The 26,328-nt window shown below is 42.9% G+C and overlaps 1 protein-coding gene across 6 annotated transcripts in view; it reads right to left on the minus strand.

Moving 5' to 3' along the window:
* Positions 1-26,328, minus strand: part of LOC113007498 (titin-like) — a 175,484-nt gene that overhangs the window by 101,364 nt on the left and 47,792 nt on the right. For 3 of the 6 annotated variants that reach the window (XM_026144120.1, XM_026144119.1, XM_026144118.1), the window contains 39 exons: positions 25,217-25,507; positions 24,631-24,918; positions 24,311-24,427; positions 23,934-24,216; positions 23,607-23,790; positions 22,750-22,830; positions 22,353-22,620; positions 18,970-19,038; positions 18,551-18,622; positions 18,300-18,371; positions 17,595-17,822; positions 16,619-16,705; positions 16,380-16,469; positions 15,473-16,189; positions 15,227-15,304; positions 15,069-15,134; positions 13,671-14,891; positions 13,245-13,334; positions 12,966-13,061; positions 12,675-12,770; positions 12,405-12,482; positions 12,123-12,197; positions 11,848-11,937; positions 11,318-11,353; positions 9,116-11,128; positions 8,605-8,655; positions 7,828-8,226; positions 7,464-7,742; positions 6,634-6,903; positions 6,406-6,545; positions 5,802-5,928; positions 5,385-5,651; positions 5,017-5,283; positions 4,579-4,842; positions 3,641-3,780; positions 3,426-3,552; positions 2,794-3,060; positions 888-1,154; positions 351-617 (listed from right to left, as the gene is read on the minus strand). In XM_026144120.1, coding sequence (XP_025999905.1) covers positions 351-617; positions 888-1,154; positions 2,794-3,060; positions 3,426-3,552; positions 3,641-3,780; positions 4,579-4,842; positions 5,017-5,283; positions 5,385-5,651; positions 5,802-5,928; positions 6,406-6,545; positions 6,634-6,903; positions 7,464-7,742; positions 7,828-8,226; positions 8,605-8,655; positions 9,116-11,128; positions 11,318-11,353; positions 11,848-11,937; positions 12,123-12,197; positions 12,405-12,482; positions 12,675-12,770; positions 12,966-13,061; positions 13,245-13,334; positions 13,671-14,891; positions 15,069-15,134; positions 15,227-15,304; positions 15,473-16,189; positions 16,380-16,469; positions 16,619-16,705; positions 17,595-17,822; positions 18,300-18,371; positions 18,551-18,622; positions 18,970-19,038; positions 22,353-22,620; positions 22,750-22,830; positions 23,607-23,790; positions 23,934-24,216; positions 24,311-24,427; positions 24,631-24,918; positions 25,217-25,507 — 9,918 coding nt within the window. The remainder of the gene's footprint in view (positions 1-350; positions 618-887; positions 1,155-2,793; positions 3,061-3,425; positions 3,553-3,640; positions 3,781-4,578; positions 4,843-5,016; positions 5,284-5,384; positions 5,652-5,801; positions 5,929-6,405; positions 6,546-6,633; positions 6,904-7,463; positions 7,743-7,827; positions 8,227-8,604; positions 8,656-9,115; positions 11,129-11,317; positions 11,354-11,847; positions 11,938-12,122; positions 12,198-12,404; positions 12,483-12,674; positions 12,771-12,965; positions 13,062-13,244; positions 13,335-13,670; positions 14,892-15,068; positions 15,135-15,226; positions 15,305-15,472; positions 16,190-16,379; positions 16,470-16,618; positions 16,706-17,594; positions 17,823-18,299; positions 18,372-18,550; positions 18,623-18,969; positions 19,039-22,352; positions 22,621-22,749; positions 22,831-23,606; positions 23,791-23,933; positions 24,217-24,310; positions 24,428-24,630; positions 24,919-25,216; positions 25,508-26,328) is intronic. The other 3 variants (XM_026144122.1, XM_026144121.1, XM_026144123.1) reach the window with 3 other exon arrangements.

The following is a 26,328-nucleotide window of genomic DNA, read 5'->3' on the forward strand; positions in this document are numbered from 1 at the left end:
CTCCAACGTTTCTACAGAGAGAGATAAATGCTGACAAAGCTCTGACAGCCTGGTGACCTCTGTGCTTATCAGAACAAAACATCATTTATGTTCACGTCAAAGGTCTTCAAACAGCTGAACTGTAACTAACAAAGCACATATCCAGATACGACGGCTACAGATGCCAAATGATCCGTTTATTACCGTCTCAGCTCGTTACCAAACACTTTGGTTTCTGTTTGTCAGGTCAAAGGTCAGACTGATTGTATTTACATGGACTTTTACCAACAGCTGAAAACTGAACGTGTTCAGAGATTTTCAGAGAAGCAGCATGCATAAAGCATGAGAGCTGGGACAGATCCATGGTTTACCTTCAATGTTGAGCTTAGCTGTGGTTTTGTCCGAGCCGCAGTCGCAGGTGTATTCTCCGATGTTGGCCTTCTCTGCCTTCCTCACCATCAGGATGCGCTTCTTGCCATCGGTGACAATGGCGATGTTCTTGGAGGGGGTGATCTCCTTCCCATCCTTAAACCATTTCACATCAGCTACAGCCTTGCTCAGCTCGCAGACCAGCTTCACCTCGTCCCTCTCCACTGCTGTGTAGTTCTGCAGCTTAGTGGTGAAGTAGGCGTCACCCTCTGTGTGGGGAAACGTATGTTCATTATGAAAATCAGGCGTTAGAGAAGCGTGTCTGAATCAGTCTGACAGGATGAACTCTTGGATGTTGGTGGGTGTGGCTTGCTGTCACCTGCTCTGTTTGCTTTGTTTACACCTGTTTTCTTTTTCTTTTTCTTTTAAATCAGAATGAGTTGTGATTGCTTTAATGTTTGTTCTTTCTAAAGTCCTGTCATCTGTTCCTATGTTTTTATGTCATTTGTTTCAATGTGCTTTAGAAAGGAGGCACTGACCAATGACAGTGAGCATGGCGGTCATGCTCTTGTCCATGGCCTCTACTTTGATCATGGACGTGTCGTCGATGATGACTTCCTTGAAGGCCAGCGTGTGAACCTTCGCCTGTGCCGACATGTGAACAACTTTGCTGGGATGAAGTCGGACGTCGTTCTTGTACCAGACCACCGGGATCTTGTCATGTGACAGCTCCACGCTGAATTCAGCTGTTTCACGCTCCTTTACTGTCACATCCTTGATTGCTTTGACAAACTCTAGGCGAATACCTGCCACAGGAAGACATCAGACATTGGTGCATTTAACTTTGAGTAGAAGCAGAACACAGCAGATTTGTATTTGTGACTCACAAACAAACAAAAATGAGCACCAGCGCTGTGTTCAAAGTACAGATGGACCGATCCGATATTACGTATCGGTCCGATACTGACCTAAATTACTGGATCGGATATCGGAGAGAAATAAAAAATGTAATCCGATCCATTAAATATCAAAAAAACACCTCACAAAACGTGTGACACTGGGCTCGTAACCGTAGCACGTTGGAGCAGCTGTGTGTGTTTGTAGCCTCGCTACCAAACCGGCATTTCATCTCCGAGGAAGTGATCCCAGAGAGAAGTAAAGCAAGTGTGTAAGTTCATCTCTGAGTGTTTGTAAAGCATTCCTGCGTTAAGCTTAACAACCGATATATGGAGCGACTGCCTCTTCTTGCTGCTACTTCAATCATGAAACTGCTTAACGATCAGCTGATCGGCTTTTCTGTTGTGAGTCCGTCTCTCTTGTTTGCTTTTGGCCCACTTTGCACCAGAAAGAGGAAACCAGCGGCTGAACAACAGCAGCACGTTTAAGCTTGATCAGCTGTTGTTAGAATTTATTTAATATTACTTTCTACACCAGGATCTTTATCTACGTAGCTGACGGCTGTAACTGTGCAGGGGCGGATCTAGCAAAGTTTAGCCAGGGGGGCCGATAGGGCATTAACAGGGAAAAGGGGGCACAAAGACATACTTTTCTTTCTTATTCTCATTTAAAATGTCTAGCTTTTAATAAATAATTATCTGACACCCAAAGTTTTAATTTGATGTAAAATGAATAGAAGTCAATTACTGTATATAGTAACTATTAAGTCTAATATACCCTAGTAAGCTATAGTACTTTTTCCTTTGTGAAGGTACCATCTGTGCAGTTCTGTTGAAGAAAGATGTTGAATCTATTTAATATTTCTTGAAAAATAATTGATTTCTGTGCATTTTTTTTCACACTGCGTCAAATTAAGGTTGATTACGTCGATTAAGCATCATGAGGTGGAGCGTGAGGGGTGGTTCCCTATTTTTTTTTTTTTTTGCTGGGAGTTTGCAGCCCTGTTAGTCAGGTTGCTTAATATTTACGCTAAGTTGTCTTTAAAACACCAGAATAGGGAGGATGGAGCAGGTTTAAGTTTATTAGCTTGATCAGTATTGCTGAACTATGAAATATTTTGGGTGCAGTGCATTTTTTGCATAAAGGTATAACAGAATAGCTTTAGTGTTTTTTTTAACTTGAGTATGAACTTATACAAAAAGCAGCAAGATATTTAAAAAAAACAGTTTTATTGATTAAAAAACACTATATCGGATTCATATCGTATTGGCAGATATCCAAATTTATGATATCGGTATCGGACATGAAAAAGTGGTATCGTGCCATCTCTAGTTCAAAATGAACCGAACCAGAAGACAAAGCAGAGGTAAAAATCTGCCAAACTGGATTCATCTGGAGAAGGTTTGGACAGAAGTGTTTATTTGGCAAATTTAAAACTGTAATAATTTGATCTAAATGTGAACATATGATTATAATGTGCCCTGACTCTCTGAAGGTTTCACTGGTGCCAAAGGAGTTTAAAAAAAATGAATACAACCACGACGTTACCTTGTATAACCAGTTTGCCCGTCGTCTTCTTGTCCTCGGCCTCAAACATGTACTTTGCCTCGTCATCGTAGGCGGCCGATCGGATCACCAGGACGTACAAATTTCCCTCCTGGATCACCTCGTACTTTTCATCGCTCTGCAGCTCCTGTGAGCCTTTGAGCCAACGGAAAGTCTTTGGAGTTCTCGACACCTCGACCTCGAACCTCACATCATCCTTCTCATAGACCTGAACATCAGTCATGGGTGTGAGGAAGTTCAGCGGGAGTTCTGAAGAAAAACAGTGAGAAAAACAGAAAAACTTAGGCTCCTAGTTGAATTTAGATAATCATAATTATCAGTATAGTTCATTTTAGAGGATTCCTGTCGTCATAACGAGCCCCAAACTGTGACAGTAACTAACACAGAGTAAAAGTATTGACGTTTTTATATATGGTGTCTTTGTTCAGTGGAGATGAAGTCTGATGAGAAGTCAGACCTGAGAAGGTGAAGCTCAGACGGAGGTTTGATTGAACTGCTGCGATCCCCCGCTGGCTTATTCTATGAGACGCTCTCATTTTTAGTTTCACATTTTTAGGTTACAATGATTTAAAATGTTTTTTATGAAATATGATGAGGTCAGTGGGCTGGTTTACCTTTGACCTTGAGGTTAGCGGCGCACTTGGCATTAGCAGCAGAGTACGCCACCTCGCCGGTCATGGACACTTTGCAGTTGTAGAGGATCAGCGTGTGCTTGCCTCCTTCCTCGATGATGTCCACATCCTGTTAAACAAAGACGTAAACAGTCTGATAAACTGGCTTCATGTTATGGAGAGCGCTGCCAATGAGGCGCTTGTGATGAAGCACTCACAGAGGACGGACTGAGCACCGCTCCGTTCAGCTTCCACTGTCCGTGGACGTCGTCCTCAGAGATCTCCACTTCGAAACGAGCCGTTTCTCCATCAAACAACTCCACGCCATAAATCGGCCGGACGACTTTGATGTCGCGTGCTTTTGGGGAAAAGGGTCATGATATGAAAATGCAGTTTGTTTTGCTTCTGGAAGAAAGGACTGATTTTACAGCTAAACAACAAAAAATGGAAGAACTGGAAACTATCAGTTTCAGTTTGTTCCCTCGGATTTCTCATTTTAATCCAAAGTTCTTTTTTATTTTGATTTAAAGAAAGTAAATCCATCATCTGTCCTCATACACAGTCTCGGCGGCCTCGGTCAGTCGCTAGGGGAAAATGTGGATTCTGGTTGCCGAGTGATTTTTGGGTCACGTTGCCATGGTTTCCTGCAGTTCCCATGGAAGACGCTGACTCGGCTGCAAACTCGCCCACAGCTCACCATGAAAAGTTAAAAAAAACTGGAAACTGTGAACGCTCGCCTTCAAAGTTTTTATTTTTCATTCATTTTTAAAGTTGTGGGGATTTCAGCAGTGAGGCACAACTTTTAAATGCTCTTTGCATCTCTTTCTGAGGTTTTACTGCTGCTCAGTGAGCGTTTGCAGAGAAGCTGCTGTCTTTGATGTGAACTGCAGGCATCGATGTGTCATTCCCAGACCGGTGTGGAGATGTGCATTTTTAGAGACGTGAGGTTGCTACGGGGTCGCTCACTAGGCTGACGAGGCCTGGACCTCCCTTCGGAGTCATGTTTCCTTGTGCAGTGAAAGGCTTGAACATTTAACGTTTTACGGGTTTATTTTGACCTAGCAACCTGTAAATCTTAGACAGCTTTACGATTAATTTATGATTCAACTGATTTTTATGTTTAAAAGAATTTAGGCAATCATGTCACCGTGCTTACCTTCAATATTGATGTTGGCTGACGTCTTGTCTGTTCCACAGTCACATACATATTTGCCTTTGTCGCTCAGTTCCACTTTCTTCAGGACCAGAGACCTGCGCGTGCCCTCTGACCTCATGATGACCATCTTGGAGGCGATGATTTCCTTCTCTTCGTGGTACCAAAGCACCGGGACGTCTTTGCTCAGTTCACAGTCCAGGGTCACCTCTTCTTTCTCGGTGGCTGAGTAATCCTGTAGCTTCACCACAAAGATGGGGTCGCCCTCTGGAGCAGACAGGAAGTTTTGGTTTATTACAAATAATTTGTAGATTTTCATAATTTTTCTCTGTGAAGAGCAGTCTTGTAATGCAGTATACAATATGACAATGCAAAAAGTGAGTCATGTAAGTCACGCTACTGTGAAACAGAAGTGAAAAGGAAACGAGGGAGCGCAGTTACCTACGACCGTCAGCTTGGCCATGGAGTAAATGCCTTTAGCCTCTGCCTTAATTTGGCAGGTATCATCTAGACTCAGCGTCCTCATTTCTAGAGTGTGTCTCTTTCCTTCCACGTGAATCAGAACCGTTCGGCTCACGTGGAGTTTGACTTCGTTTCGGTACCAGACCACTGGCACGTCCTCATGAGACAGCTCGAGATCAAAGCGTGCCGCGTTACCTTCTTTGACCGTTTGGTCCTGAAGCGGCTGGACAAAACTCAGCCTCATGCCTGGAATACATCGAGTCAGCGCAGACAGACATTGGCCACTGAGCGAGCTCACAGAGGAAACATGAACAACATGAAGCGTGGCGCTTCTCTTTGCCACTTACCCTCCACCATCAGCTGAGCCGTTGATTTCTGACCCAACGCTTCGATTGTGTACTGAGCCTCGTCATCAAACTCACAGCTGTTTATGATCAGCATGTGCTTCTTTCCGTCATCAATTATTTCATATTTAGGGCTTGGAGTGACAATCTCTGTCCCCCTGAACCATATGACCTTTGACACGTCCTTAGTGATGGTGCACTCAAACTTAGCCTGCTTCTTTTCAGGCACAGAAAGGTCCTTGAGCGGGTCAACAAAGCCCATTTCGATTTCTGAGAGGTGCGAACGATTTGGCAATTAATAACAGAAACAAAGACACAACCACAGCTTCTCTTACCGTGTTTGCTCTGCAACAGTTTTCCATGACCAACAAAATGCAGCAGGTTACAACAGGGGAATTTTTGTCTTTGGTAAATCCGTACCTTTGACGGTGAGCATAGCGCTGGTGACGGCGTTCAGGGCCTGGTATGTCACTTCACCAGCCTGATCCAGCTGCACGTTTTTCAGTGTGAGGAAACGTTTTTTGCCCTCAGCTTTAATGTCACAGGTCTGCAAAACAAAGAGGCATGAGTGCTACTTCCCTATTCACATTTCTATAAACCCTACTAAATTTACTACAGCACAGAAGTATATGATCCTCTCATTTGTGGTTTCGAGTGGCCTGAGTCCTGCGACGAGCTCACGTTTAGCTGCTATCTCACTAGCTGGGCCCACGTCCTCATTTTAGGTTTGACAGCACATTAGTAGGTAAAGGTGACGCTTGGACATGAACTGAGCTGCGGTTTGGGGAAGGCCTCAAAGAGCCGACGGCTCCTGGCAGATCCCCGTGCACTAAATAGAAGTGAAGACTTGAAAAGCGGAGGGAGGGTGGGGCACGGAAACGAGAAGGAACAGCTTGGTGAACTGGGGGAACCTATATAGATGAGAACTGGACGGAGCATGTTTGGAGGCGTGGTGCCGCTCCTGAAATTCAGATATTTATCTCCAATAATTTACTCTGAGACAAAGCATTGTTAAATATCTTACCGGAGATCTAGTCAACACCTGGCCTTTCAGCTTCCATTCACCGGCCACATCGTCCTCTGATATCTCAGAGTCAAAGTTGGCCTCTTCCTTCTCAACCACCTCCACACTGGAGAGTGGCTTCAGGATCTCAGCCTCACGCTCTGAAAGCACCCAAAGAAAGTTAGAGTTAGAAATCTTTGCGATTGGAAAAGCGTGGTCCTCATGCTTCCCCAACGTGGATACACCAACCTCCAAGTGTCAGCTTGGCTGTATATCTGCGATCCTCCACCTGGATGGTGTAGTCTGATACATCATCAGGCTGGCAGTTATTGATGCTGAGCGTCATGTCCTTTCCATCTTTATTGATCTCGACCTTGTCAGAGGGAGTAAGCTCGTTTTCTCCTTTGAACCACTTCCAGTTGGGCGTGTCCTTGAACAGCTCACACTTGAAGGTGGCCTTTGCCTTTGGTTTCACATGCTGGTCTCTCAGAGGCTTCACCAGCCAGTCTTTGATGGTTTCTGAGGAGGAAGGGTTCACATTATATTTGTTCCTACAGTGGAAAACTGCTCAACAAGACACACTCTTATGCCTCAGTCACACTAAGGAAATATGACAACGACTTCTGTGTAACTAGGGAAAATCTTTGGTTCACTGGATTGGTAGATTGGCTGCAAGAGAGCTTGAGTGTGCAGACTGACGCCGTCCTAGTGCAGCTTTATTGCCATCTTGATGCATCAAGGTCATATTAAAGATGGCGACGGATTCCCGTCTTTGAGCAGCCATCTTTGCCAGAACAATGAGACTGCACACCGTCACAGTAATTTTGGTTGTGCCATGGTCTGTTTTCTTTGGTGCAGCATAAGGCAACTCAAACAGGGATCAACTTAGGCCTTAAATGGTGCATAAATACAAGCTCTACTGTTCATAGTCGCTGCCCTTCATATTGGTTTTTAACTGCTGGGGGACAGTTTCAGCCTGGGACCAATCCAGCTTGTAGGTGGACTCACCCTGAACGATGGACGGCACAATGACTGTATTTATCTTGTTTCATTGCTACCATGCTCTGCAGACTTCTTACCAATAACTTTGACGTTAGTTGTAGTCTTGACGTCCTCTTGTCCATCGACCTCACAGGTGTAGGCGCCGCCATCTTCATCGGTGGAGTTCTGGATGGTCACAGCATGCTGCATGCCAATTACATTAACGGCCACTTTTCCAGCCTTTGTTTTCAGAACCTGACCGTTACGTTTCCAAATGACGTCCCGTTCTTTGTTCAGCTCACAGGTGAGGTACATTGGCTGACCCTTAATGCATGTTGTCTCTGGTTCCAGTTCCTTCAACCATTTCACAGGCAGCTCTGTGGGAAAAAGGTGATTAAAAGTGTTTTCATGAATGTCAAATAAGTTTTTAAAAATTGATGTTGGATTAAAACAATCGTTTACCTTCAACAATTAACTTGGCTGTGCATGTTATTTCCTTGCCCGCATTCTTAGCCACACATGTGTATTCTCCAGTGTCAGATAGTTGCACATCAATAATGTGCAACTTGCGATCTTTGCCATCAGATGTAAACTTGTGCTTGGGGCTCTCACGCAAGTTGCTGTCATCTTTCATCCACGAAGTGATGGCCGTGGAAGGCGAGACCTCGCACTCAAACACCGCGGAGGAGCCGATGGACTCAGCTTCCTGCAGCACAATGTCCTTAAGCTTCTTAATGAACTTCAGCTGGACAGGTTTGAGCTTGAATCCTCCAAATGGGTCCTCGGGAGGTGATGGGCCTTTTCCACCTGGCTTTAGACCCCGGCCCCTGCCTCCTTCACCAGGAGATGGAGTTTGTCTCGCTGCAACATCAGACACAAAAACTCCTCTTGTTGATTCAGATGTTGGGGCAAGTGACGAATTAGACAGCAGCTTACTTTGAAACTGTGAGCTACCTACTGTGACTTAAACCTACTGTGAAGAATAAACATATTCGACACAAACAACGAATCCCACAGGACAAAAAAGCTTTAGATTTATGCTCACGACGATACACAGACACAGCTGTCAGTCAGAAACGAGCTTTGAACTCAAAATTAAAATTGTAACATAAAATATATTTTTGGTTTTGTTCTAAAGACACACACAAAAAAACAACTTTGGCTTTACAAGTGTGTATGAAGCAAATGAAAGTGCCGAATGGTTTGTGCTGATGAGATCTAATGTTAGTGAGCTCTCACCCCCAAATCCTCGACCTCGGCCTTTCGCGGGCTCTTCTGTTGGTTTTCCATCTGAGCAAGAAAGAGTAGGACAAGTTTTAAGCTTCACTGCAAGAGCTCATCCTAGTCTCCAACACAAACCAAGATAAAGATGTTAACAAAACTAACAGCCAAGATTCAAGATCGTATCCAGATCACAGCTGAACATCAAATTACACACATGTAAAAAAAAAAAGTTCAGTGACGAGGATGAAGGTGAGATGGAAACGGAAAAACTGTTGCAGTGAATAATAAAAACAGTGATGAAGATGAGCATCGAATGACTGATGACACAACTGAGGACGGATTTAAGATGATGACCACTTAAAAACATCACAAAGGATGGATGGGCAATGAGCAGACAGACAAACAGATGAACAAATATATAATGTAACGTAAAATTGGATGTAATGAAGATTAGATGAATCGTCTGAAATGGGATGAGGCGATTCCAGAGTCATCAGCTGGACGAGTTCACCGGCCTTCACCTCACCTCTCTTGGCGCCGGGCATGCCTGGAGTCTCCAGCGCCCCATCCACCCCTTCACCTTCCCAGTCTTCCGGTGGAACCAGCTCCCAGTCCCAGACCTCCTCATCTTCGTCGGCTACCATTTTTTCACCCTCCTCTTCACATACCTCCTCCTCTGGCTGGGTTGTCACCCGCTTCATCTCCACAGCTCCAGGAGAGATCTCCTTCACCAGAGGGATCCGCCCTGTATCAGGCCTTTCTGAGGGCCCCTCTGGTGAGGGCTTCTTGGGCACCTTTTTGAGGGTCACGGTTTCAGTGGAGTCTTTTGGCGAAACAGTCTTGGGAATCCTTTTGACTTTTTCACCACTTGGCTTCTTCTCGATGGGAATTTGCTCCACTTCACTTGGCTTTATTTTCTCTATCTTGGGTGATGGGGTCTTTTTTAGTTCAACCTTCTTCAGCTGCTCAATAGGTTTGAGGGGCTTTTCCTCTTCAGGCTTATCTTGACTTATCTTGGCTTTGGGTGAAGGAGTCTTTTTGATTTCTGGACTTTTCTTCAGGATATCGGTTTGCTTTGGAGGACTCGGTCTCTCTTCTTCTTTCTGACTTGGAGGACTGGGCTTCTCAGCTGGTTTCTCCTTCTCCTGAGGTGTTTCGTTGTCTTTTTTAGGCGTTACAGTCTTTTCAGCTTTCTTAAGTTGTTCCTTCGGCTCTTTAGTTGCTTGACTGGGTACCTTTGTGTCCAAAGGCTTTTTCTTCTCTTCTGATGCTTTTTCTGGCTTTTCTTCAGGCTTGGTGATTTTAGTGAATGGTTTCAACACAACCTGCTCTTTCTCTTTATCAGGTGTAGAAATAATTTTAGGTTTTCTGCGGAGCTTTTCAGCCGCTGTAGTTTCTACATCTTTGGGTACTTGATCAACCTTTTTCTTATGTGGGATTTCCTTTTGGTCTTTGTTGATATGTGGAGATGCATTGTCATTCATCAGTGGAGCATCGTCATCATCTTTCTGGTGTTTTACAGCAGCAGCAGGTTGATCTCTTCGTGGCAGCTCACCTCTCATGTAAGGACTCCGCTCAGTATCTGTTTTTGCCTCAGCTTCTGTCTCAGCCTTCGGAGGTTCAGCTGCTTCTTGTTTTTGGGGTTTTTGAAATGGCTTCAGTGTAACTACTTCCTGGTCCTCGTCCTTCTTTGGTAATTTTTTTATTTTCTTTTTATTTAAATCTGACTCTGGTTCCTCTTCTTTTGGTGCTTTTGGGGCTCTTACCCATCTTGATTTCTCATCTTCTGCCTCCAGTTTTTCAGGTTCCTCTGCAAAGCTGAGTTCAGATGTCTCTTCAGCTGCTGTGAAAACTCGTTCCTTTCTCTCAACTGTTACTAACTCTCGATCCTCTCTATCACGAAGTTTCTGGACTGTTAATTCTGCATCATAATGCCTTGTCACTTCAACTTTATGAGTTATGACTTCCTTTTCAGGCTCCTTTGGTTTAGGTGGCACCTTTTTTAGTTTGATTGCTTGTAATTCAGCATCTTGTTTCCCAAATGTTTCAAATGGTTTTAGTTTCACTGATTCTTTTTGCTCATCTGCTTTTGGCAATTTAGTTATTTTCTTCTTTGCGACATGCGGCTCCTCCGGTGCCTCGTCTTTCTGAGGTTTTAAGGTTCTTGTCCATTTGCCAGGTTCTGGTTTTTGCACAACTGTAAGGCTTTCCATTTCCTCAAAATGGCTTAACTCAATAGTTTCCTCATCTGCAGTGAATACTCGTTCAGTTCTACCAAGTGTGATTATCTCTCGATCGTCTCTGTCATGAAGCCCATGAACTGCTAGCTCTGGATCGTGATGCCTCGTCACTTCTGCCTTATGAGTTACGACTTGTTTCTCTGGCTCTGGAGGTTTCACTGGAACCTTCTTCAGCTTAATGACCTCTGGTTCTGGTTCTTTCTCTTTCGGTATTCTGGTGAACTTACTCTTCAGCTTAGGTGATTCGGGTGTTTTTGCCTCCTGAACAGGAATCTTACCCTTTTGCTTAAGAGACGGCACTGTGGTTTGGGCAGCAAATGCACCTTTTATAATATCACCATAATAACACAGAAAATAATAAAATATTTTCTACAGTATAACACAGAATCACACTTACACATGTAGATGAAACTAAAATATCCTAAAAGGCTACAAAAAATTGAAGCAGGTTGTGCTTTGTTTCTTTGAAATAAAAAGGTTTTGCATACCTTTTGTTGGTCCAGGTGCTGACACTGGTTCCTTGTCTGCAAAAAATTATATAAAATCATTATAAGTACAAACAATGCAAACAGAGTTAGACAAAAGGCTCAGTCAAAGCCAAAGATGGTTCATTTGTTTGAGGCATGCAGCTGTGTTTGGGGTTGTTTTACTGCTTTGAGCTTTCAGCAGAATACTTTGCAGAAATAGAGACAGTGAGCTTTAAGAAGAAGCAGGAAGTTCATCAGCTGTTTAACACGTTTTATTACTGCAAACATGATGCCCCCAGATGTTTAAACATCCTTTATAAGGTCATTTGGCTTCATTCAGCAAATTGTGTTAATATTAAAGAAGTGAATTGGATCAAAGTGTGGTAGTGGACTGTTGTGTATAGAAACAGACCAACAGATGTAAACAGGAAACACATTTTAAAAGAAAAGGTAAATATGTTTGGTATGAAGATTGAAGCTGTGCCATTAAAAATGCTTCAAAGTAGAAGACAAACATAAGAGAGGAGCATACATGAAAGAACAGATGTTACCTTCAGGCGGCGAGATTTCCTTTGATACAGGAGCTGATTCAGCCTTTACGGCTGGTGCAGGAGCTTCCTTCTCCAACGATGCAACTTCAGCTACAAGAACGCCAACATGATTAAATCACTGGCAAAGATCTGGTCAACAAGCAACAACCAACTGACAAACAGATGAACGAAACGTATAAAACTACAGAATTCACTGTTGTTAAGACCCAACAGATTTCTCAAAGGCAGGACAAACAGAACAGTCAGTAAGATTAATGATAAGCAGTGGAAACTACCTGCGGGGGGACCCACTCTCTCTGCTGTTGGCTTGGTTGTTGGTGGAGGCACCTTCTTTTCCTCAGGAGGAGACACTTAGAAGTACAAAATATCAACGGTTACGACCAAGAGAGAAGACACGAAAGTAGCAACAAATTGGAACAGACAGAGAACAATATAAAGATGTTAAGATGGAAGAAAAGTTTACATGGGCAACAAAGATAACAGTAACTCAAACAGAAACAGAATAAGACAACATGGAGAATTTTTTATAATAACAAACAGAGGTGTAACAGAAGTACCTGCAGGAGGAGCAACTTTGGCTGCAGGAGCAGCAGGAGCCGAAGGCTTCGGCGCTGGAGAAGATGGTTTCTTTTCCTCTGAAGGAAATAATAATAGAAGATGCCAAGATCATGACCAAGATTGCCATGTGGTCAGTAGAGACACCAGAGAGGACTAACAACAGTCAGCCAGTGAAGTTAAAGCAAACATGAGGCGATTGTCACCCACCAAATGAAACCAAACAGAAAGACAACATTTACAACAATAACAAAAGTGAGCGAAGAAACTACCTGCAGGAGGAGCAACTTTCTGTACAGGAGCAGGGGGAGCAGGAGGTGAAGGCTTTGGTGCTGGTGCAGATGGTTTCTTCTCCTCTGGGGGAGATACTTTAAGAATACAAGATGCCAAGGTCACGACCAAGAAGCCATAAGCTTGGTCAGTGCAAACTTACGCATAATACACACATTAATTTTAAAAAAATCCAACAACTTAGAGAGGAAGAATACAAAAAATCAAAGACAAAAAAGGTCAACTCATGAAGAGTCAGCAAAGATGAGGAACATGCAAACTAAACAGGCTACCTGCAGGGGGAGCCACCTTCTGCTCAGGAGCAGGGGGAGCAGGAGGTGAAGGCTTTGGTGCTGGTGCAGATGGTTTCTTCTCCTCTCGGGGAGATTCTTTAAGAATACAAGATGCCAAGGTCACGACAAACTGACTCACAGTAAGTACATAAAACAAAAAATAAACATGGAAATCTGAAGATGACTTAGACAGAAGGGACAAACAAATAGAGATGAAGATTAGAAAAAGTTTGGCCCATTAAGATTCAGCAAAGATGAGGAACAAACTGAACAGGCTACCTGCAGGGGGAGCCCCCTTCTGCTCACGAGGAGGAGTAGGTGAAGGCTTTGGTGCTGGGAGAGATGGTTTCTTCTCCTCAGGAGGAGGCACTTTAGGAATACAAGATGTCAAGGTCACAACCGAGACAGCAGCACAGTCAGCCAAGACTAGACACAGATATTTCAGGCACATTTCTGCAAACATCATAAACAGGCTGAAACAGCGACAGAGGTAAAGATGTGGATGAAGGCTGAAGAATGAAGATGATGAATGAAAACAAAATCCCAGCAGTAAAAGAGGTTAACAGACCAAGACTGCCTCAAATCGTCATTAAAAAGATCAGCTTAATATGGACTAAGGTTTTCTTGTTAACCACGATGAGTACAAGATATTAGTGAAAGTATAGTTTAAGAGAGGCGATCGTGGAGCCTGTGTGGCTCAGATACCTGTATCAAGAGCCTGTTGGTCAGTCTTCTGTGTTGGCTTCTTTGCTTTCTTGTCATCTGCTCTTGTTGGTGTAGCTTCAGTTGCAGAGTTGTTTGCTTCCTCAGAAACTCTCAAAGATGGAGAGATTTGCTGAACTTGAGATGTTTTTACTGGAGCAGGCACAGAAGGAATAGGTTTCTTGACAGGAGTGTCTTCTTCAAGTGACAGATCTTCTATTAGGCCAAAAACTGCCTCAGAGAGTGTAGGGGAGCTGTGTTTGGTTGGCAGAACAGACTTCTTTGCTGGAGAAATGTCTTCCTCCGAACAGCGTCTCTCCTCGGGTGAAGGAATCTGATCTGTAACAAAACGTGATCCATCCCTACTTTGTTTAATCGATGCATCTTCTGATAGAAGACTTGGCTTGTCCAGAGGTAGAATATCTTCATCACATACATTTATGGAAGTTTTAGGAGTTTTCACCATGTCTTGACTTGAAGATACCATTGTAGGAGAAACTGCTGCAGGGTGAGAAAGAGTGGTTTGGGGAACATCTGCTTTACCTTCAACAGACCCATCTTGCTTCAAACAAATTACTTCTGTAAGAGCTCTCGGCTTCTTTGATGTGGTGACCTTTTTAGACTTAAGTTCCTCTATTGCAGAGTCTTGAATTTCTTCATGATATAATGATTCAGTAACTCTTGTCTGTAAATACGCAGTAGGAAGGCCAGCCTCTTCGGCCTGCTCTTTCTTCTTGTAAGCCTCTTTTTCTGATGTAACACCAACATCAGGAGAAGAAACCTTTTTCTGCAAAAGATGAGACATTTCAGGTGGAGGTGCAACATCTTGTTCTGCAGGAGAGTGGGCAGACCCCTTTAGAGTTGGAGAAGCAGACCACTGAGACATTTCTTTCTCTATTTTCTCAGGTTTGTAAGGTCCAGTCCACTCCAGTTGTTCAGCCTCATAATCTGTTTTCCATTGCTCTATAATCTCTACCTGACGATCTTCTCTGTATGATACAGAAACCACCTCCTTTGTCTTTTCAATTTGTTCCATTATCTCAGTTTTCAAAATGGTTTCTTCTCTTGCAGTTGACTCGTTGACTCCTTCTTCATATGTGTCGACTTCCTGTTTCCTGTAGTCAGCTTCTGTAAGGGAAGTCCTTTCTTCAACACCTTTTTCTGCAGGACACTCCTTTCTGCCTTCAACCTCAGCTGTTGGCTTCAGATGAGTCTTCAGAGGAACTGGGATAAATTTTAAGATATTACCCAAGATTGAAGAAATGCACCATGGAGCGGTGGCCAAGAAGAAAACACGACACATACACACCACCAAGACACAAAAATACAAACTTTAGTGTGGTACATATTCAACTACGACCCTTATTTTACAACTATTTTAAAAGTATTATGAATTTCTACCTCTCTGCTGAGGGATTTCTATGGCCTTTGGCTTGTCTTCTACTTTTCCAGAAGCAACGATCTCATCTGATTATAGAAGCAAACGTATCTAGTCATGTTCTAAGGAATTCATAAAAATGCTGAATATCCACGGGGAACCTTTCAAAGTCAAAGCATACCTTTGACTGGTGTACTCGCCTCCAGCTGTGGTTTAGCTAGAGCTGTTGGTATCCCCCTTTGTTTGACTGTTTGGATGACTGATATGAAGTAACAAACAGTGAACAGTCAACACACAAATCATAACAAAATCTTTGAAGAAAGCTTACGGCATTTCAACAAGGCCAACTTATTGTGTTAATAGGTCAAGATGAGTTACTAGTAAGTGGTTATAAGACCAACCAAATGGTATTGACAGACATATCTACCTTCAGACTTTTTGGCCTGCGGTTGTTGTATTGGTGTTTCCAAATGTTGTGGTTCTGCTGACACTTCTAGATCTTTCACTGGCTCTGCTGATCGTTCTATAACCTGTGCTGTTGGAACTTTCTGTGGTTCTACCACAGCTGTTTTTGCTACTTCTGGAACTTTCTTCAGTGTTTCTGGAACTGGTTCTTCAGGAAGCTTCTTTGGTTCCTTGGGAGGCTTTTTAGGTGCTTCAGGAACCTTCTTTGGTTCTTCAGGAACCTTTTTTGTTTTTTCAGTAACCTTCTTTGGTTCTTCAGGAACCTTTTTTGGTTCTTCAGGAACCTTTTTTGGTTCTTCAGGAAGCTTCCTCGGTTCCTCTGTAGCCTTCTTTGGTGCTTCAGGAACCTTCTTTGGTTCTTCAGGAAGCTTCCTTGGTTTCTCTGTAGCCTTCTTTGTTGCTTCAGGAACCTTCTTTGGTGCTTCAGGAACCTTCTTTGGTGCTTCAGGAACCTTCTTTGGTGCTTCAGCAACCTTCTTTGGTGCTTCAGGAACCTTCTTTGGTGCTTCAGCAACCTTCTTTGGTGCTTCAGGAACCTTCTTTGTTGCTTCAGGAACCTCAGGAGCCTTGATTTTTTCTGGAGTTTCCAGGTCCCTTGGTTCAGTTACTTCCTGCTGATGTTTATCAGCCAGCAAATATGGTTTTCTTGGAGGTTCGTGTATCTTTGATTCTAAAGCAACTTAAAAGAAGATTTATTTAATATTTAATTTTTTTTTTTTAATACCAAAAATTTGTAGTCACACTCTAACGAGTGCTTAGCATGCTGAAAGATATTCATGTAAGATATTTCAGAAAAGCAAAAGTTATACTAACAAGTATAAAAGAAACCGGCACAACACAGCAGCTTTTCAACAAACTCTTTGTAGTACCTTTAACTGGGACATCTTCAACTTTTTGTGGAGTAACTTTGGGTGCAGATGGTTGAGGTACAGGTTGTTCTGGTCTTGGTGTTTCTTGCACTTAAGAGAAGATTGTGTATTTTTTTATCCAACAGCTAACAATTAAGATTCATATGGAATCAAAGATACATTCTTAATGAGTGAAGTCAAAGTAGGAAAGATGATATTAGAGAAAAAGAAGCAACACGACTTTGGTTAACAATCTATACCTTCAGTTGGAAGATGTTCCAATGATGGAGAAGCAAGGACTGCACTTGGGTGAAGTACAGGTTCTTCTGACTTTGGTGGTTTTGGTACTTTAAAGGAAAAAATGCATACAGTGTATATGTTCAGTAACCTTCTGGTAACCACGGTGGCGTCAACACTCTATCGAGTGCTTAGAGAAAGACACAGTCACAGTACATTAAATACACAGCTGAGCCTTGTTTGTTGTAAAGAGAGTTAGTGTCACACATGAAAAACATGTCCCTTCATTACCTTTTAATAATGGATTGGATTTATATAGCGCACAATTCCACTATTAATTCACTCTCACTCTCACACACTGATGGAGGCAGCTACAGTTGTAGCCACAGCTGCCCTGGGGCAGACTGACAGAAGTGAGGCTGCCATATCGCTCCATCGGCCCCTCTGGCCAACACCAGTAGGCGGTAGGTGAAGTGTCTTGCCCAAGGACACAACGACCAGGACAGAGAGAGCTGGGGGATCGAACTGGCAACTTTCCGGTTACAGATGAGCTTCCCAACCCTCTGAACCACGGTTTTGTTCTGCTAGCGTCAGTCTTTGTTGAAGTAATCATTGTAGAGACTGGCTGAATTGTGGCTTCTGCTAGTTTGTCTACAGCTGGCACTTTGCACAGCATTTATATGTTTGAATGTTTATTCTTTTACTTACCATAGATGTATTTTCATGATCAAAATTTGTTAGATTTGTTATTTATACACCAAAGCAATGTCTTTTTTAAAGGCTATATTCAAACACTCCAAACACCACGTGTGGTCCACACTATAGACAGTGTTAATGCTTAAAGATCAAGAGGTTAGCAGCAAAGGACATCCATGACATATATGAACATGTTAAGAAGTGCACACTTAGGTCACAGCAACATGAAACAAAACTAGAAGAACTTGGGATGTAATGACTTTCCATTTGAACATCAGAAAAACAAAGTGTTCATTACATTACCTTTTGGTTTTAAGGCCTCTGGCGTTTTCTTAGTGGGGACAGCTTTTGGTTCTTGGAGCTCAGGCTTAATTTGAGCCACTTCAGGCTTAGGTACCACTGGTTTCACGGGTTCCACTTCAGGCTTAGGCACCACTGGTTTCACGGGTTTCACTTCAGGTTCTGAATGAACCAGTTTTGGTGTTGCTGGTTTGGGTGGGTAAGGTTCAGGTTGGGTGAAGACTACTGGTTCTTCAAGGTTAACAGAGAAATATTACCATCATTTAACACAGGAACCACAGAGTTGTAAGAGCTTGGGGCAAAGAGGAGACACATAAAACCTGACAGCAAGAACTCAATGCTATTTACGCATTGTAAGAAAGCAAGAAAATACTTCACACAACAATTAAAGAGACAAAAAAAGCCTAAAAAATACTCATTAAATCTGAAAGATCTTGAGAGCATAATCGTGAATAGTTTGAATTTCATATTCATGCTAAAGTTGGTGAGTTTGTGCTACAAAAACCTGACTAAAGTTTTAAATATAGTGTATGTATCCAATATAATATATCATGAGATTTCCTGAAGTTTGTGTAAAAGTATGATGCTTTCTGGTAAAGATTTGTAATTCGCATCATTTACATAAACAGTTGAGAACGTGAGCCAATAAAGACCCACAAGCACATAAAATAAGACATTTTTAGTGACTCACTGCATCATGAACATTACCTTCTGGAGCTGGACGTTCCTCTCTCTGAGGTGGAGCACGGGCTTCAGGCTGTAGCTTCTTTGCTTCAGGTACTTTAAAACATCATCATTCATTTCAATTTCTCACCACATTAAACTGAACATCAAGGTTTCTTTCTTATTATTAATTTAGGAAAAAAATAAAGAATGGAAATAAAAAAGAAAAGATGTGACATACCAACAAGACAAACACCACACGAAGAAGAATATAAAGAACAGACATTTGTAGATACCTTTGACCAGAGGTGGAGGCGGAGCTTCAGGCTCAGAGGGTTTCTCCTCTGGCATCCTGTGAATCTCAGGAACTTGAAAGATCAAGAAAGGTCACATTAAAACTACTTCAGCAAAGCTCTACCGTCTACTCTGCCAGATCTACTGCATGGAAAGCTCCAGTGAAGGTTAATAAGAGCATGAAGGCAAGAACAGAATAACTGCAGAGAGATGAGACAAAAACATGACAAAAACAGGTAACATGCAGGATCATAGAAGTAACACCTGACGAGAAGAACAGCTTCTGTAAGCAGCAGTTGGTGTTTGAAGCATTTAAGTGGAATTTAAGTGGGCAGACAAACATAACAGTCAGCTGATTGGCAGCGCCTCATTATATTTCAGCTCCGAGCTTTATGAACAGCCAGAACATTTGCAGTTATACCTTCAGGGAGTTCTCCTCTGCCCTCAACCTCAGTCCACTCAACAGTTTCTTCTGCAGGCTTTTTCTCTTCTGGTGAGGAAAAAAATGTAAACTCAGAAAAAGAACGACTGACACGTGAAAGCTGCTGCAGGTCGTCGAGTATCCAAAGCTGCTAAAAACACAACGAAACACGATAACAGGGGAAACAGGAAGACGGGTGTGGGCCGCACCGATGAGCAGTTCAGACAATAACACGTCCACAGCACGTTAACAGTCATTACACTTCATAAAGTGACCACGGAAAGATATTCGCCGTTAGACGTCAGATCAGTGAACAGTTTATGTTTGAGCAGACGACGATCAGGTCGTGAAACCTTTAAATATTTCAGATGAAACTCCACAATCCTGAAAATACTGTTAATTTATCAAAGTTCTGAATTTGAGGTGAGATAGTCCAATTTTAAGTTTAGCTTTACAAAAATCAGACTTACTGTTTATTTATTGAAAACCTCATTTTTATTTTTAAAATCTGAGCAGCGAAGTCTGAGAGGCAACCAAAACCATAATGAGAATATAATAAATCAGATTTTACAACAGGAATGTTGACATTTTTGTAATTCAGAAAACAACGTGATAAAAATCATAAGTATAGTCAGAAACTTGTAATTCTTTACTACAATAAAATAAAAGAACTGTACATCTTTAAACTGGCTGGATTTTAAATCTCGTCATATCAGGATTAATTTGAAAAGTGATTCTTAGACACTGACGTGACCGTCGTCTGCACAGCTCAGATAATGAAGCTGAATTATATTTGGGATATTATAACGGGTCGTGTACAGATGACGCTTAAAACAAGCACACAGTTACTCAGGATGAAGGTTAAAGGAGGAGGAAGAAGGTGATGAAGATGATGATGGTTATGATGATGATGGACTTGAGGGTGATGACGGTTAAAGAAAACGGTTTAATGCAGAAAGTTTCGTCACGCAAACTGTAGAGATTACGGCGGTTAGAGCTGATCTTGGGGAGTGGCGACTGCTGTACCTCTCACTTCTGTTCTCTCCTCAAAGTGATCAAACTCGGAGGAATCTTGTGGCAGAAAACAATCGTGTAAATGACAGAAACGAGCAGAGTCACTGAAATCCTGATCAGTTTGAACCAGACTCACCTCTGCACACGAGCATAGACGCTGCCTCTGACACACGAACGGCTGTGTCGGGGACATCTGAAGGTTCAGCCACAAACACTTTGATTACTATTATTATTACTATTATTATTGTTGTTTTTATGTTCTGACAGTAAAACTTAACACTTGTTCGGTATGACTGAAATCACAGTGACGTGTAAGATGATGCACTGAAACCCCACAGTCACAGTCACAGTGAAAGCCTTGTTGGCAGTGGTCGGCTGTACTGCGCAAACCAATGAGACGTCAAGGAGCCTCGCAAATAGATGAGCCGTGATTCTTGTGAAAATGGTGTCGGTGAAATGACCAGTGCGACCTCGACCGTGTTGTAAAATCGTAAACCTGTGTCTGAGTTTGCAGGTGAAGACGTGTTCAGGTTTACTGTCGTTTATTTGCTGCACTTTTTAAGATACTCACCCTGAGGAACCCTCCCTAACTCAATTTCTGTGAAAGGACAAAGTACAGAAGCGTTATTGTAGCTGCTGACATCACGCTGCTGTCAGTAATGTGTAAAAACGTACACACCTTTGCCTGACAGGTAAAGCTCGGCTGTGCTTCGAGCTTCTCCCAGTGGCTCCAGGCGAGCAATCACCGAGTACACGCCTGGTGGGGAAACATCACGGAGTTCAGGCCAAACTGTCCCTCAGACACTTACAGAAGAGATCGCGGTAAAGGCCGGTCACACCAGAGAGCCCAGCTAATCCTCTCTAAACGTCAGCACTGCAGTAATGTCCAGGTGAAGTTAAATTTGTTTCACAGAGCTAATCAAGGACAAGTCATATATGCTACACCACTGCTGGTACACAAATATGGTCGCTGGCTAGTTTTGTTATTCGACGGTATCCTGTTCGGTTCATTCAAAAAATAAAAATAAAAACTGATTACTGAGTAAAGCTCAAGGTTTAAGAAGCTAAATGAAAGTGCACGTGCTGCTCTGAACTCTGGCAGCGACTCGGCTGTAACACGACGGCGGGTCGATGAGCAGCAGGGTTCAGAGGATCCACTAAACGATGCTGGCGTGACCGCACCTTTACTCGGATTTCACATCTTTGCATTGAGTCTGTGCAGCTGAGGCAGAACGCTGCCAGGTTAGCAGACATGTCTTCTTTTGGTCCGATTAGTTTTTCATGTACCAAAAATCATTTTACAGGGGATCTAGCCCCCTCCTAAAAATTCTCAATTATTTCTTACTTTATCATCAGTTTATCTTCTGTCCGCTTAAAAATAATTTCAGATCTTTTACGTTTTTACTGCCCCTCTCCCTAAAAGCATTCATATGATTGTTGGGTTTTTCTGTCTACTTTACGATATAAAGCGCCTTCAGGTCACTGTTGTTGTGTTTTGGTGCTGTATAAATAAAACTGATAAAATACCAAAAGGTGCTGGAAACAGTAAGAAGTTTGTGTTTACTATGAATCTCTGGAACAGCAGAAAACGCCCCCTTCAAGCGCCCAGTAACATCTTTTTAGCTTAGAGATATTCAGCTGCTGTTTGTCGTGTGAGTTAGTAAAAGTTTCAGCTAAACCGGCTAAATGCATTCAATGACATGAATAGAATACTTTTGTTTTTTAATACTTTTATTGTGCACCATTAAAACCAGATGTTAATCTATAAGATGATGCATACTACTCAAACAGCTAAACTTCGGTCTAGTTATTAGAAAAGTGTCTCCGGAGGAAACAGTAACTTGGCCGTGTAACAAACCTTCGTCCTCTGCAGTTACGTTGTGGATTGTCATAAAGTGCCGTCGGCTTTCAGTCCTGAAGTTATATTTTGGGCTTTCTTTAAGCTCCCACGAGTCTTTGTACCACGTGACGGTAGCGTTGTCGAAGGACAACTCGCACTCGAAGGTGGCAGAGTGGCGTTCGTTGACCTCGATGCTTCGGATGCTTTTAGTGAACTGAATTTGATCGACTAGAACCAGACAATAAGAGTGAGCCTCCGAAATATGCATTTTAAATGTGAAGATCTGATGTCACAGTTAAGTGTTAAGACTCCTCTTTGGACTAAAATCAGATTCAGTATAAAAGACACAGAAACAAACACACAATCAAAGGTAGAGGAGAACCTTCAGGTTCAAAGAGGTCAGTCTGAGTCGTGTTAGTTTGGACTCATCCTTCTTACCTGTCTTACGAGCAGCTCCTGATAATAAAATGGAAGAGCTGGACGTGAGGACGTGTTACAGACACACAGAGACAGACATCGGGACTCTTACCTGTGACCGTCAGTTTGGCGTTGGAGATGTGAGGACCGCACACCACGCGATAGTTGCCCTGATCTTTGACCTGGCAGTTCTTGATTTTCAGATAATGGCGGTCCCCCACGCTGCTGATGTCGTACTTTTCGCTGTTGTCCAGTTTCTGGGTGCCTTTGTACCAGGTGAGCGTGATCTCTGGGTAGTTGATCTTAATCTGGCACTCAAAGGTGGCGCTCTGGTTCTCCGTGATGGTTTGGTCAGTGATGTCCTCCATCACAGAGACGGGCTGAGCAAGAAAAACCCGTTTCATCAACGTCTGAAGTTGTGTATTGTCAAATCATTGATTATCTGTATTATATACTGAAACACGATGTGTTTCTTTTTTAATGGCCTCATAATCAGATGGTGCTTTTACCTCCATGCTGACGCGTCCCTCTAGCTGCTCGATGAGTCGGGCCATGTCCTCTTCTTCGACTCGTGCCCCACGCTCGACCTCCTGCAGCAGGACAGAGGCGAGTCTGTGAGAGTCGCTTCAGTGAACGTTTTCCATGTTTCCATGGTATTCATTCGTGCTTTTTTTATTATTATTATTATTAATTTGTTTAACTTTGCATTATTCTGTTCTCGGCTCTTTGGTCAGCACTTGCTGTTTTAAAGCTTTACAGATAAAGTTGGCTTGGTAGCAAAAATATGGAGAGATCATGTTCGCCATGTCCAAATTTCTCTCTGGAAAGGAGAAGTGTATGTAAAATGCCTGTTTTTCTGCCTTATTTGTCTGCATCAACTATGTTCAGCTGCTCTCAACTCAAACTAAGAAGCCCCAAAGTATAAGCCTGTGTTTATAAGATTGAAAGCTGCAGTCAGCTGAGACTGAAGAAGTCACCTGTGACGAAACGTTTCTCCCACAAAATGCTACGTCCAGGTGAACACAATCAACTTTTGGAGAAGCCCAAAGTAGGTTTTAGTTTAAATATGGGACCAAATACTCACACTAAGAAGCTGCTGGTAGTGAGTCTTTGCAGACTAAAGTTGGTAAAATGTTATCTGCTCCACAGCTAAGCCAAAATGTTGGAGACCCCAGAAGTGTGTTACCAGTCCAGAGACTTGAGGGCCATTTGGCCCTTTATTTGGTGGAATTTAGAGGTAAAGTTTTTGTCTCCATCCTTCCTGCTCACAGATTGTAAAGCTGAACCGTGATATTAATTCTGCTGCTTTCTCGCACAGCTATGTGGGACGATGTCCGGTCATCTGTGCTGACACTTTCTGTCTTACCGCTCTTCCAGTCTCCATCTCCTTCTCCTTCTTCAGGAACTCCACGGCCTGCAGGATGGCACGGTAGTCATGGATTCCATGTTCCCGCAGGATCCTCTCATAGTCTTTGGGGTCGTGACCTCTAAGCAGCTCTACAATGTTGACCTCTTCTTCTTTCTTGGGACTCTTCTGCTTGGAAGGAGTCCTGAAAATAGAAAATACACGATCAGATTTTTCTCTGCAGCAGATATCTCCCAGATGTTTGCTCTTCTGTTTCCTTTAGGCTTTGATAAAAGAGTCATTGCACAGAAAAGAATTTCACACTGCCACCATATCTTAATGCCTTACTTCTTGAGCCTCGTTCTTAAGTCTCCCACTTCTCCCATGTCCTCCTTTTTGGTCACCTCCATATCAGCGCCACTCTCAATTTCTCCATGTTTGTTGGTGGCAACACATCTGTAATGACCAGAATCAGACTTGGTCACTTCTCTGATCTGCAGTTTGGCATCCTGGCCCTTGTGCTCAATGGAGATTCGACCACCGGGGGTGATCTGTCTCCATTTGCCCTTCATCCACTTCACACTGGGGATTGGGTCACCTCCAATCTTGGCGATAAAGGTTGCAGTACCCTCTGCCAAAATCAGAAATACACAAAGTTAGTTCAAAATGGAAACCTCTAGAGATAATGAATGAAAGCAAAAAGAGCCTTGGCTCCTCGTGCTTACTCTCTGTGACAGAAACATTTTGGGGTTCCTCGATGAAGAACAGATTGTCGAGCCTTTTGACCGGGGCGGCTGCAGCCGGGGCAGCAGCCTCAGCGGGTGTGGCCTTGGCACCTTTATCTGAAAGGATTTGAAAGAGAGTTAAATGTTGTGAAACACATAACCAGCAGAAAGAAATAAACACTGCATTTCTCATAAAACTACTTTAAAAACAAAGTTTTGTAGTAATGTTGGTTTAGCGTCACTGCAGTAAACTTTTTCCACCGTGCAGTGGAGAGACAAGATGTGTTCATTACACAAAACTGGAACCACAGATTGATTACCTTTTACAGTGACTTTAGACTTGCAGAAGTCAGTGCCATTTGCATTGCTGGCCTTGCACAGGTAATCTCCAGCATCCGTCTTTGACACCTGGCTGATCTCCAGATTGGCCGTTCCACCAACAAATGAGATTTTGGTGTTTCCGCTGGACACGAGCTCTCTCCTGTCCTTCATCCACTGGATGGTTATTGGAGTAGAGCCGGTGACGTGGCACTGGAGGCTCAGCTTCTCCCCTTCACCCACAGTCACTGGTTCCAGAGGAACATCAAATTTGGGAGCCTGGCCAGTCTCTGGAGAAGTGGTGCAAGAACCGACAGGATGACTACAAATACTCACCTTTCAAACAGTGAACTGTTCAACTGAAGCTCATCCAAAATCTGGATGGATGCTAGCAAAACAAGTCACTGTATTTCATTCTGAAAACAATCATAATTTTACCCAAATATAGTAAAATATTACCCAAACATTACTTTAATACAATGAAAGTGTCAGGTTTTAATCTTTAGTGCCATAAGAACATCCTGTAGAGTCACATCAGCTTTAGCTGCATGGATGAAAAGGATCAAACCCTAAATGACAGAGTCCTACCTGTTACTGTGAGAGAAACGTTACAAGAAGCTTTGCCAGCTTCATTGGAGGCCTCGCAGGTGTAAACACCACCGTCAGAGCCCGTGGAGCCTCTGACACACAGCACGGCCATGTTGTTTTTGAAGCTGATATCATATTTGTCCGAGGCGCGGATCTCACTGTTGTCCTTGTACCAGGAGACGGTCAGAGGTTGAGAGCCGGACACGCGGCCCTCGATCTTTACGGTCTTACCCACTGAATCCACCATGGACTCCGAAGGCTTCCTGGTGAAGTTTGGAGGAACTTTGCGCTCTGTTAGTGGGGAAGAAAATAAGAACGAAAATCATGCCATGCAGTGGCATTGGACGTTTGAGATTCCAATTTAAGAGTTCAGGCCACTGGGCCTTTACCACAGCTTCAGGAAAACAGTCTGGCACAGCACACGAGACAACATACAAACAACACAAAAGCAAAGAAATACTAAACATCAGAGATTCTGACCAAAAATCTCCTGTCTATGAAAAAGACCATTATCTGACCACTACAGCGTTGGTTTCAGGCATCTCTCAAAGCTTAGTAAATCCTTATTTCAAGACCTACAAAATGCAGAGCCAGCCACTGAAAACACCCTAAAATATCATCCTGGTTATTCCTGGCAAGCACAAGATCACAGGACGTCAAATTTATTTCCATAGCACTTTTAAAACAACAGCTGGTCACCAAAGTGCTGAACATCTAAAAGAAAAGTCAAATGGCATAAAAAGATGACGAAAGACAACAGAATTTAAGAAAGTAAATATAAATCGAGAAGATCTGAGTAAGAAATAGCACAAAAGTAATCAGAACTTATTCTGGTTTAAAAGAGAATAAGAGGGTTTTCAGGTGGGTTTTGAGAGTGTCTAATGTCCCACAGTTTAGGTGAAGCCACAGCCAAGGGCCAATCTCTGTGCTGCAATCTGAACCTCGGGAAATGTAGGTGCATTTGGTCCGCAGACCACAGGAAACAGCTACGTTCAACAGCATCAGTAATTAGAAGGATATCTGGGAATCAGACAAAGGAAACGTGTCGGTTCGTGCACCACCTTTTCTGACATGACTGGCATCTATGAATTATTCACTTACTCATGTTACAT

The sequence above is a fragment of the Astatotilapia calliptera genome, chromosome 16 (assembly GCF_900246225.1).
Source record: "Astatotilapia calliptera chromosome 16, fAstCal1.2, whole genome shotgun sequence".
Taxonomy (NCBI): Eukaryota; Metazoa; Chordata; class Actinopteri; order Cichliformes; family Cichlidae; genus Astatotilapia; species Astatotilapia calliptera.